The 16,067-nt window shown below is 43.8% G+C and overlaps 1 protein-coding gene across 4 annotated transcripts in view; it reads right to left on the bottom strand.

Annotated features, from left to right (window-relative positions):
- LOC119209773 (dipeptidyl aminopeptidase-like protein 6) overlaps positions 1-16,067 on the bottom strand; it is a 60,368-nt gene extending 44,301 nt beyond the window's left edge. The window contains exons 1-2 of one of the 4 annotated variants that reach the window (XM_037459324.2): positions 15,750-16,067; positions 15,448-15,512 (exon numbers count right to left, since the gene is read on the bottom strand). In XM_037459324.2, coding sequence (XP_037315221.1) covers positions 15,448-15,504 — 57 coding nt within the window. In that variant the 5' untranslated portion in view covers positions 15,505-15,512; positions 15,750-16,067. Of the gene's footprint in view, positions 1-3,398; positions 4,322-9,246; positions 9,321-15,447; positions 15,709-15,749 lie in introns of those variants that run through there. The other 3 variants (XM_037459323.2, XM_037459325.2, XM_037459321.2) reach the window with 3 other exon arrangements.

Raw genomic sequence — 16,067 nt, forward strand, 5'->3', positions numbered from 1 at the left:
GGTTGTTGTAAAATATGAAGCAACTGGGTTCCTTGCTGTACTGGGGGTGTAAGGTGCTGCCCATGAATCACTGGTTGTAATCCAGACTCTCTCCCCCCATATCCCGTCATTTCTCAACTATTGACTATCATAAGGATGAATATTGAATCAGACACAAGCTGTTCTGAACCCTGGCCACAGAGTCGTCTGGCTGCTCTGGTTGAGCTACATCATCCGATTGATCCATCTGAGCTTCTGGAGCTCAAAGGGAACCACACTACTAAAACTGATACTTGGGAACTGGGTCAAACAGATGCTCAGATGTTGAGTATGTTGAAGTAGAAGGGACAGTTGAGTGCATATGAGGACAGCCATAGATTTGTATGTGTGTGTGTGTGCGCGTCAGCTCTGGGCAGTAAAATTTGATTTAAACATTTACAGTATTCACTCAGTTTAAACTCAAAGTTCCCTTGATTCCAAACAGAACAATACAGGGAATTTACCCCAATTACCAGTTGATCTTAAAAAGGAAAATTAAAATAATAGATGCCCTCCATGCAGATATCAGGATGAACTTCACAACACCCACAAAAGAATGCTGAAATACAACGATTACAGACTAGGAAAACACTCAGTACACACAGAAATCCCTAAAGAGAAACCTCATAGCTCACAGCTCATTGTGCTCATCCCTGGAGATGTGGCCTGCGTCACCTCAGTGATTCAAAACCAGCTATTTGCAACAAGGCTCCTTGGGTACGACATCTTATCTTTCTATTGTATGTCAAGTCTAGTATACTTTAAATCAAAACTCTGTAGCCCAGAAGGAGAAAAGGAATCACTAACGGTTTATAGAGCACCATGGCAGTCTCAGATTAAAGTAGCGCATGCAGTGAGGAATACGCTTTTTCCTCTAATGGCGTCTGCTTAAACACTATCTCACAATTGCAGTCACATAGTCAAAATAACAGGTTTTTTTATCTTTGCTTATAAATTGTACATGTAGACATAACATATATTAAGTATTATCTTCTTTATTACACAGGCTTGTAGCCGAAATGAGTTATTTACTTTGAGATGAAGGACATTTGTCTGAAGGACAAGGGGCTATTTTAGGTAACACTTTAGAAATGGTCTTCTACCAATGAAAGAAAGGACATTACCACCTGAATCTGATTGTAAGGGCTAATTCTTGTCAAGATTCTTTTGGTGTTTAGTATTATATTTTCATTTCCTATATGTTGGAAAAGTTTATTAAAAAATAGTTACAATTTAGAGAAATGTGCAAATCTTCTGCAGTCAGAATCAAGTCTTTGTGTATTTGCTCCTGAGAGTCACTTATCGGCCATCAATGTGAGACACAAACAAAGAGGTGTTTACACTTTCTCTCCTTTTGTCTGTGGGGAAAGAAAAAGTCAATACAGGCCGGGTCATAAAAGTAGCCCGGGGCTTCAGTCCAAAGGTGAAATGTCAGCGTAATTCACCTTTACATACAGCTTCCATTAATTAAGGACACTTGTGGGTTTCTATTAGCAGTAAAGGGTACTGATGGGGAGAAAGAACTACTGCTGATGTTTCCTGACTCAAGCCACAGAATATCGATGCTTATACTCGGATCACAGTGAATCGCTCCTGCAACACACATGCACGCTGAAAGCTGAGGTAAACAAAGTAAACCGCTTTCACAAAACGCATTTCTAATTTTTGTCCAGCTTTGATTGAAAAACTTTTTTTTTGAAGCAGCTCAACTTGCAGCCGAAGGATCTCAGAAACAAAATTGAAAAATGCTTTCATAAATGGATATTTCCAAGTCAATTTGTAGCCTCTCCCTCTGCAAAATAAATGGAACCAACAACAGTGCGTTAAAACTTTTCCAGAGCGGGAGGTCGGGTAGGAAATAGTCTCCTCATCTCCCGAGGCTGAAGGCAATTTCATGCTCCAGCACGACCCATGGGGACATCAGGACCAAAGGTGACCTCAAGGTTACGGTCGCATACCTAATAAATATGTTGGAAATTCAGCGGTAGAATAACATCTCTTGGTCACACTCCTAAAATCCAATCCCACGGTTTAATTGCTAGTGAACTGTAGCAGTGAATATAATATAATAGACATGGAGGCTCATAAAGTCAATAAGGGAAAATGCAAAACACCGGGTTCAGCCTGTTGTTGATGGGCGTAGCGGTTTTAGAGGTCCGCCTGTTGCCAATCTTATTGCTTGACGTGACAGACATCAATAATTCAGAGGAACATCACAGTGTTGGCAGCTATATAAATATAAAAGGGCCAGTCGGGGACACTTGTGCAAGCGGAAACATTTGAGCTAATATCATCTGCAAACAAGCAACACCTAAAGAATAAATACTGATGCCGCTGTGTTAACTTGAACGGTCTGCCTCGGGTGTCTAAAAGATGGAAAGACCATTTCAAAGAGAAAGGGACAGCCTTGTTTATAGAATAAAAAGGAGAGAAAGAAATGTATTTCATGTATTTTCATAGATGTTTTATCAGAGAATATTAGTAAGACAACACAATCAACTCAAAGCTCTTTAAACCCTGTCTTACTTTCATTAGGCACATTATTATTATTTAAGAAGTTTAATCTAACACTGTTAGATAGTGTCTCATGAGAGGGAACTTAATCCATTTTGGGATAACTTAAAGACAAATATTTGACCAATTAATGGCGATGGTGTACTTTATCAACATAACCAAACATCAGAGAAGTGAATCCGAATCATTAAAGTTACAACACAGATCTTGTGTTTGTTTCCTGATATTTCCACTATAGGTCCACACTGGATAGGATTCAGAACAATGCAACTGACATCCCTCATACAGAAGTTTGGGCAAGACATCTAAATAGGGCTAAAGTCTTTTACGTAATTTTGATATCCTGGCTCCAGTGCCTTAACTGCCAAAATGGTGACCAGCATAGAAAAACTCAAAGCTTTAAAAACATCCATTTCAATTTCAGCACCACGGACAGCGCACGAGGGGACGCGAGCTCTCCGTACAGAACTTCACACATGAAACCTACAGACGATCACTTCTCGCGGTGGTGATGTCGACATTTTCTGTTAAACAACGACGTGGAAAAATGTTATGAAACATTTTTGTTATGTTTGTTATGAAACAAGAAGTTGCTAAATTACGTCATAGACGGGACCCGCGCAAACTCACGCTAAGGCAGCTTGACAAAAAAAGAAAGAAAGAAAATATGCAACCAAGCAAAAACAATTAAATGAAAAAATCTAGCAACAGTTAGTTACACTGCTACCTGGACTTGTTGAAAAAACTGTGAAGGTGAAACCAAAAGTTTCTATGTGTACCGTCGGCTAAAACTAAAGCAACTAAACACTTGTATATTTCACAAGGGTGCATGGGTTATTTCGGGTAATAAAGTAGAAGTGTCTCACATCCTCGTCCTCCCTCGAGCTTTTTTTGCGGTACTGGACGTGAGGTCGGCCATCGGCGAGTTGCTGAGGGGTCTTCGCCGCGTTTTCCTCGTCTGCAACCTGCCCACCCAGAAGGTGGCTGGCCTCAGGTGGGTGCGGGAAAGAATTGGTCGTGCTTATCTTCCCGTTGAATCTCTGATACAGCGAAGCCATATTATAGGTCCAGTTCAGATAGAGCAACTTACAACATGTCAGAGTCACAGGCGGGTGTCGCCTGAGTCGAGTTTTTTTTTTTTTTAGGGCAGATAATAGGTTTCTGTAAGCTCCGGGGAGAACCGATTGCTGGCAGCCAGTTTTCACCTCCGTGATAAAGAATACAGATAAGGTGAAGATACCGAGCTAGCAAATAGGAATTTGTCCAGAGTGGACGACTCACAACCCGAAGTAAAGCTGAATCCTTGGCCGCAGAGATGTCCTTTTGGGCTTTTGTCCGGGCGCACGGCAGACTGTTGGTGATGAAGGTGTCAATAGTTGCTCTCATCTATATTCACGGCACGCCGTCTCACCAGTTTCCCGATGCCGCCTCACAGCGAAGCAGCGGGCGGATTCGCCGAGTTTCCGATCAGATACTCGATCCCCACCAGAGCCCCGGTGACTGTTGCTACAAATCAAAAGAGCCCGAGATAACGCAATCGACACGTTCGCCTCGGTTTCGTGGCGGGCAGTCCTCAGCGAACGAAGTCGGTGTGTATGTGTGTGTGAGAGAGCGTGTGTGTGCGTGAAGGACGCAGAGAGCTCGGGACGGTGTGCTCTCCTCAGACGCAGTCTGCATGAGAAGTGACCGGCGCTGTGAGAGCAGCGTTACTGAGCGGCACCTCCGTCACAGCACTTCACCCGGTGGCCGTTTTACGCACAAACGCGCCTCGGCCGCTGCACGAGTGTCACCGATGATTTTGGTTATTTCAACGGTGTGCTTAACAAGACAGACTCGCGTATGATTTCATGGACGGGGTCATAACGTTGTGTGCCAAATGATTGTAGGCCCTATTTAGCCCTATAGGACGGACCTCGAGTGCCTCTCCGTGGCGCTCTGGATTAGGGCAGGCTGACCACGCCTATGCCTCAGGTGTCAAACAACAAACACTCTTGTTGCTGCTCAAGTTTCTGGAGAACATTCCAATCTTGACGGGTCAAGAACAACACATCCACAAACCAACATTTGTTCCATTTTCCAACATGCCTGAACATCAAAAAATCGCAAATATGTCTGTCCTGCAAAAACGTAAAATGCAAGGTGTTGTGCTTTCCATAAAATCCCTTCTGGTAATAATTCAAAACATGAAAGTGTCTCTTCCCTGTTTCCTTTTTTGTTTCATTTTCCATCAGCCCACGTCCACGGGCACCATGGGCTCATACTTTACAATTCATGCTTAAAGTGCTCACAGAGAGTCCACAGACATGCAGCTTTCTGGTAAATGCAGAATACTGGCTTATGTCGGGTGGACGGAGGGGAAAGGCTCCCAACTCATCCCCGTCATGGATGCCACAGGCAAACGCCCAACAGCATCTCACTGTGACAGCTCAAACTGTCACTCCACCGAGGCCAAGCCGGATTTCTTGGAAATAGGTCATCTTCACGCGGGTAGAACTTCAAAGCAGCACTAAAGTATGAGTCCAAACAGCCCTTCACACATTCTGTTGAATAGCCCTGCTGTGGCATCTCCCATTAAGTGAAATCAAGTCCACTTTGTCATATATTTCAGCAAACAGTCAAGGCAGACTGAATACAACAGCAGAAAATATTCCATATTTGACATTGAACAAAGAGTGGGGTCCAATTATATCTCCCCCCTCCTTGCTTTTTAACAAATGGTGAGTCATCTCTGGCTCTGAAAGAACTGCTGGAGGCTTTGAGGAAACATGGCTTGTATTATCAATGTCAGCTCTTCAATAGGACATTTATCTAGAATGCAGAATATTGATTGGTTTAGTCATCCATTATTTTAAAAATGTACACAGGACATTAAAGGTATAGTCCCTTCCCCTCCAATTTCTCAGAATCAATGAATTTGTTTGATGCATGTTTTTTAATTGCAGCAGAGATTTATGTTGCTCGCTGAGCATCCCGGCTTCTGACAGCCTCCTCTTCTCGCCCCGGTCTGTCATCATTTGTTCCTCTATATCATAAAAGCCTTTCCTGGGTCTGCACACCCCTGGAGAAATAGGTCCAAGTCACTTGATATCCATCCCAATGTCCCAGAAAGATGTCTTCCAATCTCCACCACCTTGTTGGGGAGCTACTGTGAACTGCCTGGCTGCTTTAACGCTCCCCTCAGGACCACGCTGGGAGCCACGGGCTCAGCTCGACTCCCCATATCGCCACCTTGCAGATACAGCAGCAGACTGGAGCTATACAGCTTCCCCGCTCTCACAAACATTACTGCGGCGAAGAACATGCGTTATTAGAGGAAAAATGTGGAGAGGCACAGCGATGATGATGATGATAGCTGCAGCCTACCTCTGTGGGTAGCAGTGCTGTTACAGCCAGTACAAGTCACTTCAGGTGTGATATGGGACATTGTCATTATATTACAATGTATTTTGATGGAAATGTCATGATGCATATCTGAGCACTTTATGATGCAGTGAGGGATGGCTTTAGGGCTCAGTAAACTCCTCTGGGTGAGAGGGAGGGATTTTAACACAGGGGTAACAACATAATTTAGCTGAAAGTGCACAGGTGTTATCTTGTTGTATAAAAGGGGAAGATGTAAGTCATTTGCTTTCCATTTATTGATAAAATACCCTAATTGTCACATGGGCCAAGGACCACTGGAACACTGAGCTGGGCTGCAGGGAAGACACAGTGTGAATGGCCAATTAAACTGTTACGTAAACAGCAATACGTAAACAAATGGCAAAAAGTATTTTAGCATCAATTTTAGCTTTCTAGTATTCTGTGTTGGTTTTCTTTCTTACATTCTTTAAAAGCCTTGAGAAAATTCCATTAAGCGCATTTGTAGTATCAAAAATATGTTAAACAATTTAAGTGGAGTGATATATATATATATACATACATACAGATATATGCATATCCTTTGTCGCAGAGGGGCTGGAGTAAATCCCAGCCAGCATCAGGTGAGAAAATATATACAGTATATATACAGTATATATATACAATGCATATGCACACATCCATGTGTTTGCAGTAACTGAAATGCAACCAAATGCAACTTTATGCCGACTAGTTTCAATCAGCATGCTACACAGCGACAAAATGACTGACGAATTAAATTGATGGAAGAGCAAGCAGATCAATCAATCAATCGGTGTCTGGTGGGGAAGCAACAGCCTAATTTCTAATTTCCTCTGAACATCACTTGGCTGAATAACAAAGTTACCGCGCAACTCTACATGCATGTAACAGAGTGGATTTATTTACAGCCCACCCTAATCGGATCATTTTGCAAAATTCTCCATTTGGTATTAAAATGATTCCAACGATTTCCCATGATACCATGACAATGAAGTGAGTCAACACCCTGCTGACTGTCAGATTCTGTGTCAGGTTAAATGTCCCTGCTTTGCGTCTTCTTTCTGGGGTCCTGTTACATGTTTAATTTTAGCTGTCTTCAGTCCATTATACAAGGGCCCACATAATTCGTATCATTTATCTACATCAAATGTGTGTTAGAACCAATCTTCAAGCAGAAAATGCACATTTTACAAATCATTGTGAGAGATTAGATGTCAAACTGAGAAAATAAATGTAGGGCAAAAGTGAGTGAAAGGGGCATGTGCACGCAGTTGTTCTGAAAACAAATACAAGTTAGCGATTTTTAATATGCTCGGTTTAACTAACCGGGTCCACATTATGTAAAAAGCGGCTGTGAAAATTGTCCCATGAGAGCAGAGAGTAGTTTAAAACCCTTAGTGTCGTAATGTTAAACGTCAAAGAAACAGGACACTCTAGATTCAGTTTAATATTGATCTCAGATACTGCCAATAGCCTATTCTGCCTACTTGTAATGGTTTTAAAGGCATGGCTCAAGTTGCAGCACACACGTAAATTGAGGTAACATGTTAAACTACTTCCTGTTCCCACAGTCGCCATTTCATGACAAGTGCAAAAGTTTAGAGTGCTATTGTCCCCCGAACAGCAGTAAGACACGTAATGATCATAGGAGTGACAAAACATTAACATCAACTTTGTTATGTTGCACTTGAGGGACTTTGAGATCACTTGGAACAAAGTAAATTAGATATAAAGACACACGGACAGACTAATAGATACACCATCAGAATGAGCATCTTATCCTTAACACAATCTTACATGTGTGCACATTGGAGCGTTTAAATCTTTCCTGTTTCTGCTGGACAAGGAAAACATAAACATTGAGTACTATGTACAGATACAAATATATGCCTTTCCCATCGGGATCACAATGATATATTGAAGATGTCTTAAATGAATGCCTATTGCTCTCCTTCTCTCTCTCTCACACACACACACACACATCTCCCTCTGTCAGTGTTTATCAAAATTGAATTATGCCTCCCTGAAGCCCCAAGTCAACCGGGCTGTGCAGAGGAATACGTTGACACTGAATTACACGCCAACAACTCTGGGCTCATCTCGGGCCTTGGTACAACGGTGGATTCAATAACTGTGGGCTGCCATTCACGCCACTTTATTACAATTGTGACCTGCTACACAAAAACAGAACCAAAGGAGTCGCTGAATTCTCTTCACTTCATATTCCCTTAATAGTAGGCGATAACAACAAGCATAAACACATACTAAGGCTCGTGTAGATTCCACAATTCATGCCCCATTGTTATGAAAAAGCCACCATAAATTCACATCACTGTAGATATTCAAGCATGGGTTCCTTTCTGAACTCTGTTTTCTGGGACTGAAAACTGTAGCCCTTAGGATCCGCCATATTATTATCTTCCACGGAGAATAAGTGCTGAATCCTCCAGTATATTACGGATGAAAAGAGCTATGTACTGAGCCCAAATTGAAATGGTGCCAGATAAGTCACTGAGGAAATGCAGTTTAAATCAGGCTGATGTGGTAAAATAGACTGTGGCTACGTTTGAGGGGAGCAGCAGACTACAATCGTGGATTGTAACAGCAGCAGATGATAGGAAGAAGGGGGAGAAGGGGAGATCTGAACAGGAGAGTGTGTCATTAAGCATTTATTTCCACACATGTTTGAGCGTGGATGGATAGCGTGGAACAAGGGCTGCAAAGGCGCTGGGATGAAGGAAGGGAGGGAGCTCCTCACATGGAGAGTCGTAATCTGAACCACCCTGCTTCCACTGCTTTTTTTTTTAAATCTCAGATTTGCATGAAAGGAGGAAAGCAACAAAACAAGTCTGCATTGATCAATTGGTCGACCTAAAAGATAACTGATTTATTTCAAAGAGTAAACAAAAATGTCTAAATTCAGAACATGCCAACTACAAAAAACAATGATCTAAAATTCCATATATCTCTGCCGCATTAATACTTCTGTTTCCCAAAGAGGGTGAGAACTCATTAGATGGCAACACATCACAAAGAATAATAATGAGGCACTAAGCATTCTCCACGGCAAATGTAAGCAAACCATTCATCAGAAGTAAGTCTGCACAAAAATCATCAGGAACCGTTTGCCCATTAAGATCATCAGAAGGGACGCCAAAGACCCGCCATCACACACAACCCCCCCCCCCCCCCCCCCCCTCACCCCCTCACCCGCCACCTCCACCGCCTACTTGCCCAGTTGTTATCAAACCCGGCCAGGAGGAGCAGGAGACTCTGCCCATAAACACAGACATTCCCCCACAGCGTGCCATGCATGCTAAAGAGGCGCCTTACCCTTCTGGAAGGAATGCTGGTGTCTCTCGTCAGCTGGGTGGCTATGAGGACAGACATGGCCAGAAAAGTGCCACTTGCCTTTCACCTCTCGCTGCGCTCAGACACACACACACACACACACACACCTTTGTGCTGGAAAGTTGAGGCTGCCGGAGGTGCCTGCAAAGTCCCCTCCCTCCCTGCAGCTACGGGAGAGGATGACCCGGGGGTCCAAGAGCCCGACCAAATCAACTCCCTCTCTCCTCGCCGGGGGGGGAATCCATCACGCAGACACCGCCGTTGCCTCCATCCGGGAGGAGGGTGGGGGGGCCTCTCCACTGCTCAGGCTGCGTCCTTACTCCCTCCACCCTCCCTGGCTCACTCCCTCTCTCACCCACGCAACTCAACTGACTTTTCCCAGCAAAGGTGGATAATGTAGAAAACGTTGACACACGCTATAGATATAAATAATATCCACAAATTGTTTGTCAACCTATCGGTGGGAATACTGCCATCCTCCCCCCTTTCAGTGAGAAATTGATCAATTCAGTCCTCTGTGCAGCTTGGTTGGGATTAGGCTCAAGTAATATTCATGCTGCCTGTCTTCCACATCGTAAAATACAACCCCCCCCCCGCTTCCCCCTCTGCCCCCCCCCCCCTCCCCATCACACCCACACACCAATCAAACCATGCTAACAGGACAGAAGCCTGGCACGGGCCACACCGCTTATTTATGTAGCATTCGAGCCTTGTGTATTCAATCCCAGGGCTGAGACAGCGTAACCACTTCATTCAAACAGAACACAGCATGGGGCAATGGGAAGATGGAATGAAATGTATTTGATAGAACTGGAAGTAGTCCTATTTCTCGGGGAAAATCACAACCATCCCCTCAATTCTTAATACGATCTACTCAAGTGGATATGACAAAAAGCCTGAGGCAAGAAGCCCCGTGCTTTGAGAAGACCAGCACAGACAACACACTCATAACTCACTCAGGAGCACTGAATCACACAAACACACACAGTTAAACCCCCGTTCAGGTGCGGACTCTGGAGTTGAATCATGGCTTGTATTGATGGAGCAGTATGACATTGCAGAACAGGGCCTCAGGCTATTCAACATGCATTAGTAAAATGTGCCCTACTCCAAAGTGACCTTGCCAAATATTCATTGCATAAGTGAAAAAGAATAGTTGTAATAAATAATGTTCTTTTTTGACAGAAAGCAGCTTCATTAATAAAGTCTGACAAATTTCTTTTTGACCATGACTAATTTCCTCGTTTAAAGAGGGGTTCTTCTCTCCTCCAACTGTAGCAGTGTGTCACTAATGATCGCCTGGCCGTAGCTCATATTTTACGTGCTCAATTTGCACACCGAACTCAGGATGTCAATAGATGTTTATAGAGGAGTGCACTAAGTTAAAAGGTAGACAGTGAAATCACAGAAAAATCACAGACAATAAAAGCTTTAAATCAAAAACTGAAGGACCGAAGGAAACAGCTGCAGGCTGAAAGCTTTTCCTTCCCTTTTCATGTTAATCAAGCCGGGATGTAAAGCCATACTCTTTACCACGGATACAAAACAGCTTAAGTTCATATTTGCATGCCCATCCCAGGAGACAAGGTTTAATCTGAGAGAATAATTGCTCCAGTGACTGTACCGGGGAATAATAAAGTCCTTTGAGTTAATACAAGACTTGGTGGTTGTAGTTACACCCATTGCTGCTAACGAGCTGATTTTGTGCCATGACATTTCCCCGGGGTCCTTTAAACAAGCCCCTTATTGGTCATCTTACATTTTCGTCACATTTATAGCCATGACATACACTCCTATATGTGTATAAACTCTGCTTGCTCACAGTAAGTCACTTTAATTGCAATTAGTGTAGAAGGTCAGCGCCGTTACTGCTGTAAAGCACAAAGGTGTTGTGCGGATCTATCATCCTAAAATATGGATAACAATGTGCAGGCTTTCATTTTCTTTTTACTTGTATATGGAGACTGATTTCTTCCGTTTGTCACCTCCTGCTGATTTTGCAGAGCGAGCGCCGGCGGTAAAGCCTCTTAGGAGCAGAAGTCAAAAGAAAATCATTAATTAAGTGTGGGCAATCTGGCACGAACGAATTGAGGACATATTGGTTTATTGCCGTACTTAAAAATCGCAGCGACAGGGTGCATTTTGGTGTTATTAAATCCGCATATCATCATGTTTAATCGAAAGACCGTGGGGCTCTCTGGATCCAGAGAGAAGGCTGGATTGATCACCAGATAGCACAGGGATGATGAAATCATCAGTTTAGGTTTTGGCTTATCCAATAGTCACTACAGCTGGTTAATCAAAATGATAAACTAATGAACAAATCAATAAATTACACCGGTGGATGCCAAAAGCTCTACCTGAATTGAAAAGGAGCAAATCATCCCTATAAGCATGTTCCTCTTTACGTTTTTCTTACTGTTAGAAGCACAGTTTGTGTGGCTGTGTGTACCCTCTGTGTATAAAAGTGTGTTCTACCGTGCAGCATAAAAGTTTTAATCAAATCTCCCATCACAACTTTATGCCCCGTGAGGCCGGGAAAACCTTATGTGTCCTCAGCCCAGCTCTGATCTTGACCTTCAGACAGACCACAGCACCTATCCCCGGCTAATCAACTCCAAGGCCAGGAGCATCCTCCACCTGCGCTCCTCCCTGTGGATCCCAGATCCACATGGATGCACTTGGTATGCCTCTCAGACCCGCTCCTCCTTCAGCCCAGGGAAGGGCAGTGGTGCAAAGGTACAAATGGAGAATACAACTCAGGGTGGGAAAGATTCCAGGAATCTGTGCGTACATGTGTCTGCGCGGTGCGTACCTTTATCAGGGAGACGCAAGCGGCTTCTACACTCGCAGCTCTATCAGGTCATCTGCTGCGGCCAGGCAGCTACAGATGAACCCTGCGCCTCGGGGAGTAACGCAAGAGCACGGTGGCGTCCATGTATGAAGAGCCATGCGGTGGCCAGAGAAGCTTTCATGAACACGGTTCTGCTCTACGGCTGACCTTCCCAGAAGAGCCGGACCCTCGGCACAGGGGGGGTTTTGTGGTGACAAATGACTGCTGTTGAGTGGTGTTGTCCCTTGCTGATGGCCGCCCCTCGTTGTTTCTCCGTCTCCGGGTTTCATTTCGTTGAACAATAGCATATTGTTCACCGCCGCATTATCCCTCTCAACGCGGCCATTGGATTAAAATAAACAGATGGTATCGAGACGTGCGTGTGCATGTGTGTGCGTCAGAAAAATGAAAGTCATTTTGCACCGGCTAATAGCGGCTGTGGGCAGCAATACCAACATTTTAAGCAGGCAATTCAAAGCACAATGTTTGAATGCAGGAATACAGAGGGCTCACTAGTTGAATACAGAATGCTTTTGAAAGGCATTTCATCCCGACATGTTCCTGCCGCATACTAATCATTCCGGTGAAAGTTTGTCCGTGCGACTCTACTCCAGGGAACCAGTGAATCGAAAACATACTTTCGAAACCCTCTTCTGATGCAGTTGCTCTCAAAACTAACCTGATCAAACAGATCAAAGCTACAATCATGTTCCATGGAAAATACTTGAACGAAAGAAAATGAAAGACATGCAACAAGCAACAAACCCCAGATCTATACAAACATTTGAGATGGGCCTGAACAGTAGAGACAGTAACTGAGATTTTTTTTCAGAGGGTGAAACAATAGCATTCACATCTTGCAAACAGCTGAGCGCCCGTCTGCTGTCTGACAGCCTCTCAGTCCCTCCCTGTAAACGCAAATGATGGAAGACCACACTAAGGAGGAAGGTAGCGGCTTTCAGAGCATCAGACAACACCAGATGAGACAAAACGTCGTAGCTCAAAATGTGTTTTTCTGCTATTTCTGGGCCATGTCAGGGGGGGGGGGAATTAAAATATGCAGAGTGCCCTTTCCATCTGATTTACATGTTCTTAACCTTGTGGATCTGCATGGTCCTGTGTCTCAAAACAACACAAGATACTAGAAACATAAAGCATATTGGTCCACACAACAGCCCATGCTTCTCTTCTCTTTCTGCAGAGCACATTTGGACGTTGGGATTTGTGAATTCTCTCGGGTATTACAGCATAAGCTCCACTGTAAAAAAAAAAAAATACATCCAAAAAAAAAAAGATTTCCCCACAGAAGCAGCAACAGCAGACAACAAACCAAAGCTCCAAAAGGCTTAATGCAAAAAAAAGTTGTGCACTACAGTAATCATGTGGTAACACCATCGAGGGCTGGAAATAACATAATAGAAATGATTTGAACAAAGAAAAAAGCCACTGAATCCAAATCTTTGTTTGAGTTTTGCGTGGTGCATCCCCAAAGAAAACCACATATTTTGAGTTTGAGATGCTGCCACTGATAAAGATGTGATGACAGGAGATATGAACTGGGTTTTTTGAAAGATCGCCGCAGCTGCGGTGAATGAGTGATTTGGACATCGTGCTTGCAAAGGGCTTTGCTTTGCTTTACTAAATATACCAAACCAAGAAAGAAAAAAGCTTGGCATATGAACACAGTAATGAGAACGTATCCACACGGCGAGTACGTTTTTATTTCATGCATGCAGGATCATACCAACCAAATCCAGTGTAATGAGGTTCAGTGAAGGCATGTCTGCATTTCCTCCAAATTTGCTCTATCCTCTGAGAGTGGGCAGCTTAGATATGGACAGCCAGACATAATGATTTCTTTTCTATGCAAATTGACAGCAGATTATATGGTAAAATTGAATAGGCTGTGCCTGCGAGTCCTTAAAGAGTCAAACTCTGGTCACAGAAACTTTACTCTTCAGGACTAATGGGCTTTCTGTGCATCGAGCTGTAAAATAAGTGGTCAGCAAAAATGTGGAATGTTCAGAGGCAGAACTTCTCATTGCACGTGGGGAAATTGGTAAAAAAAATGTTTAAAAAAAAAAGAAACTTACAGAAGGATTAAAAAGTCAGGAGGCAAAGAATATTTTAAAACAATCTTGACAAGCTTGATTTGGAGTCAGTGCGTGACTTTGTGCCTCCAGCAGAGGGCAAACTACTCCAGCATCGGTTCAACGGAAGACATTGGATGATATCAACCGTCACTCAAAGTCTAATCGATCTCCACCCACTGACACTGACAAGCGCAAGAAACTCACCGCACATCCGACTGAATGGAACACAGTTACGTCAAACATGCAGGGCTTAATATGATGAAACTAATATGGTGAATTGATGGGCTACAACTCTGAGATTTCCTCACCCTCAAGGTCTTTCATCTATACAATGCATAATTATATATACATATCTTTGGGGGTGAAATGCCCCCTGGAGGCAGATTTGTCACATTTTCCATTATTTCCCGGGTCCCATCAGACTACCACACGTGGGGGGAACGGACGCATGCGTCAACAGATTTGTACTGAAACCACAATCGACGTGTCCAGTTCAAGTTAACTTTGGCTCTTGGTGCTCGGAGATGGCATTATGGTCGTTTTATTGCTATGGAGGTGGGCTCCTTTAGAGATGATTCCCCCACACTATGACCTGACTGCGATGATTTATATCATTTATTAATTGTAAGTTAAGCAAAGGAAAAAAAACATCAAGTCAGAGCTGGAATAGAAAACTCTTATCAGGAAAACCTAATTGGGTTTGCTGCGGACAGACTCTCCATTTAGAACATTAACTTGGCAAACAAGTATCTTATCAAATGATTTGGTCTTTCGAGTCTTAACGTCTAAAACCAAGTGGGAAACTACCAATGAAATGACATTTCGGAGTGCCTTCGCCTTGATACGAGCACAGGCTGTTGCGAGTCACTTGTTGGTTCCAGACAATTTCTATTACAAGTTATTCTGCACTTAAATAAATGCGTATCAATAAAATGGACTTATAATATGACGTCAAAACAAGAGGGGAAAGTAAATCTGATCTAAAAAAGTTACAGTCTGAGATTACTCCAAAAAAGACGCGAGGGACAGCAGCATCTCGCTGGCACGTATCGCACCACTCTGGTCCTCTTCTACCTGAGTGGGGTGATGAGTCCACACTAAAGGACACGAAATGCTCTCCTCACGCACCCGCTGTTCGCCTTCAAAAGTATACTCCAACAACGCAGTGCCAATTGACGACAGCAAGGTGGTTAGAAATGAAATAGCTGCAGAATGTGAACAAGTGGTGGAAATGAGGTGGCTTCAAATATAAATTACCTTCTCTCCCTTGGTGGATCCCCTGCGGTAGTTCCCTGCACCTGCGGACGAGTTCATGGTGTTGTCTGCAACACAAAAACATTCATCTGAAGCACACTGGACAATCCACCTTGCGCCTTCCTCCTCTCCACCCTCTCTCCGAGTACGCACGCACCCGCACAGCCAATAACCGCGAGAATATCTACGGGCTCTGTATCTAATAACCTGCAAGTTGAAAAGAAAACACGTAAACGGCGACACATGCTACTGATAGCCGCACGGGACCGAACCCCGGCACCGAGCGAAATGAAAACGCCACCCACCTGTAGTAATGCTAACGCGCCGTCCAATGGCGAACCAAAGCGCCGGAGGGGCAGCCTGTCTCTCCACACGGGCTGCGCAGTGGGAGCCTTCTGCCTGCGCGCCAACAGCGAGGGAGACGGATGATCCGGAAAAAGTTTTCCTCCTAATGGCAGGTCACGAGTGGAGTTTATTTTAGAATGCTGTGCTGCAATTGAACCGGTCCGTGTTCAGAACGCTAAAGCAAACAAATAAAAAAAAATGAAATAAATAAACAAGGACTACGCATTTAAAAAAGAAAAGGAGGAATGGAGAAGCGCAGCTTTTCCTATGAGCGAGGA

The sequence above is a fragment of the Pungitius pungitius genome, chromosome 15 (assembly GCF_949316345.1).
Source record: "Pungitius pungitius chromosome 15, fPunPun2.1, whole genome shotgun sequence".
NCBI lineage: Eukaryota > Metazoa > Chordata > Actinopteri > Perciformes > Gasterosteidae > Pungitius > Pungitius pungitius.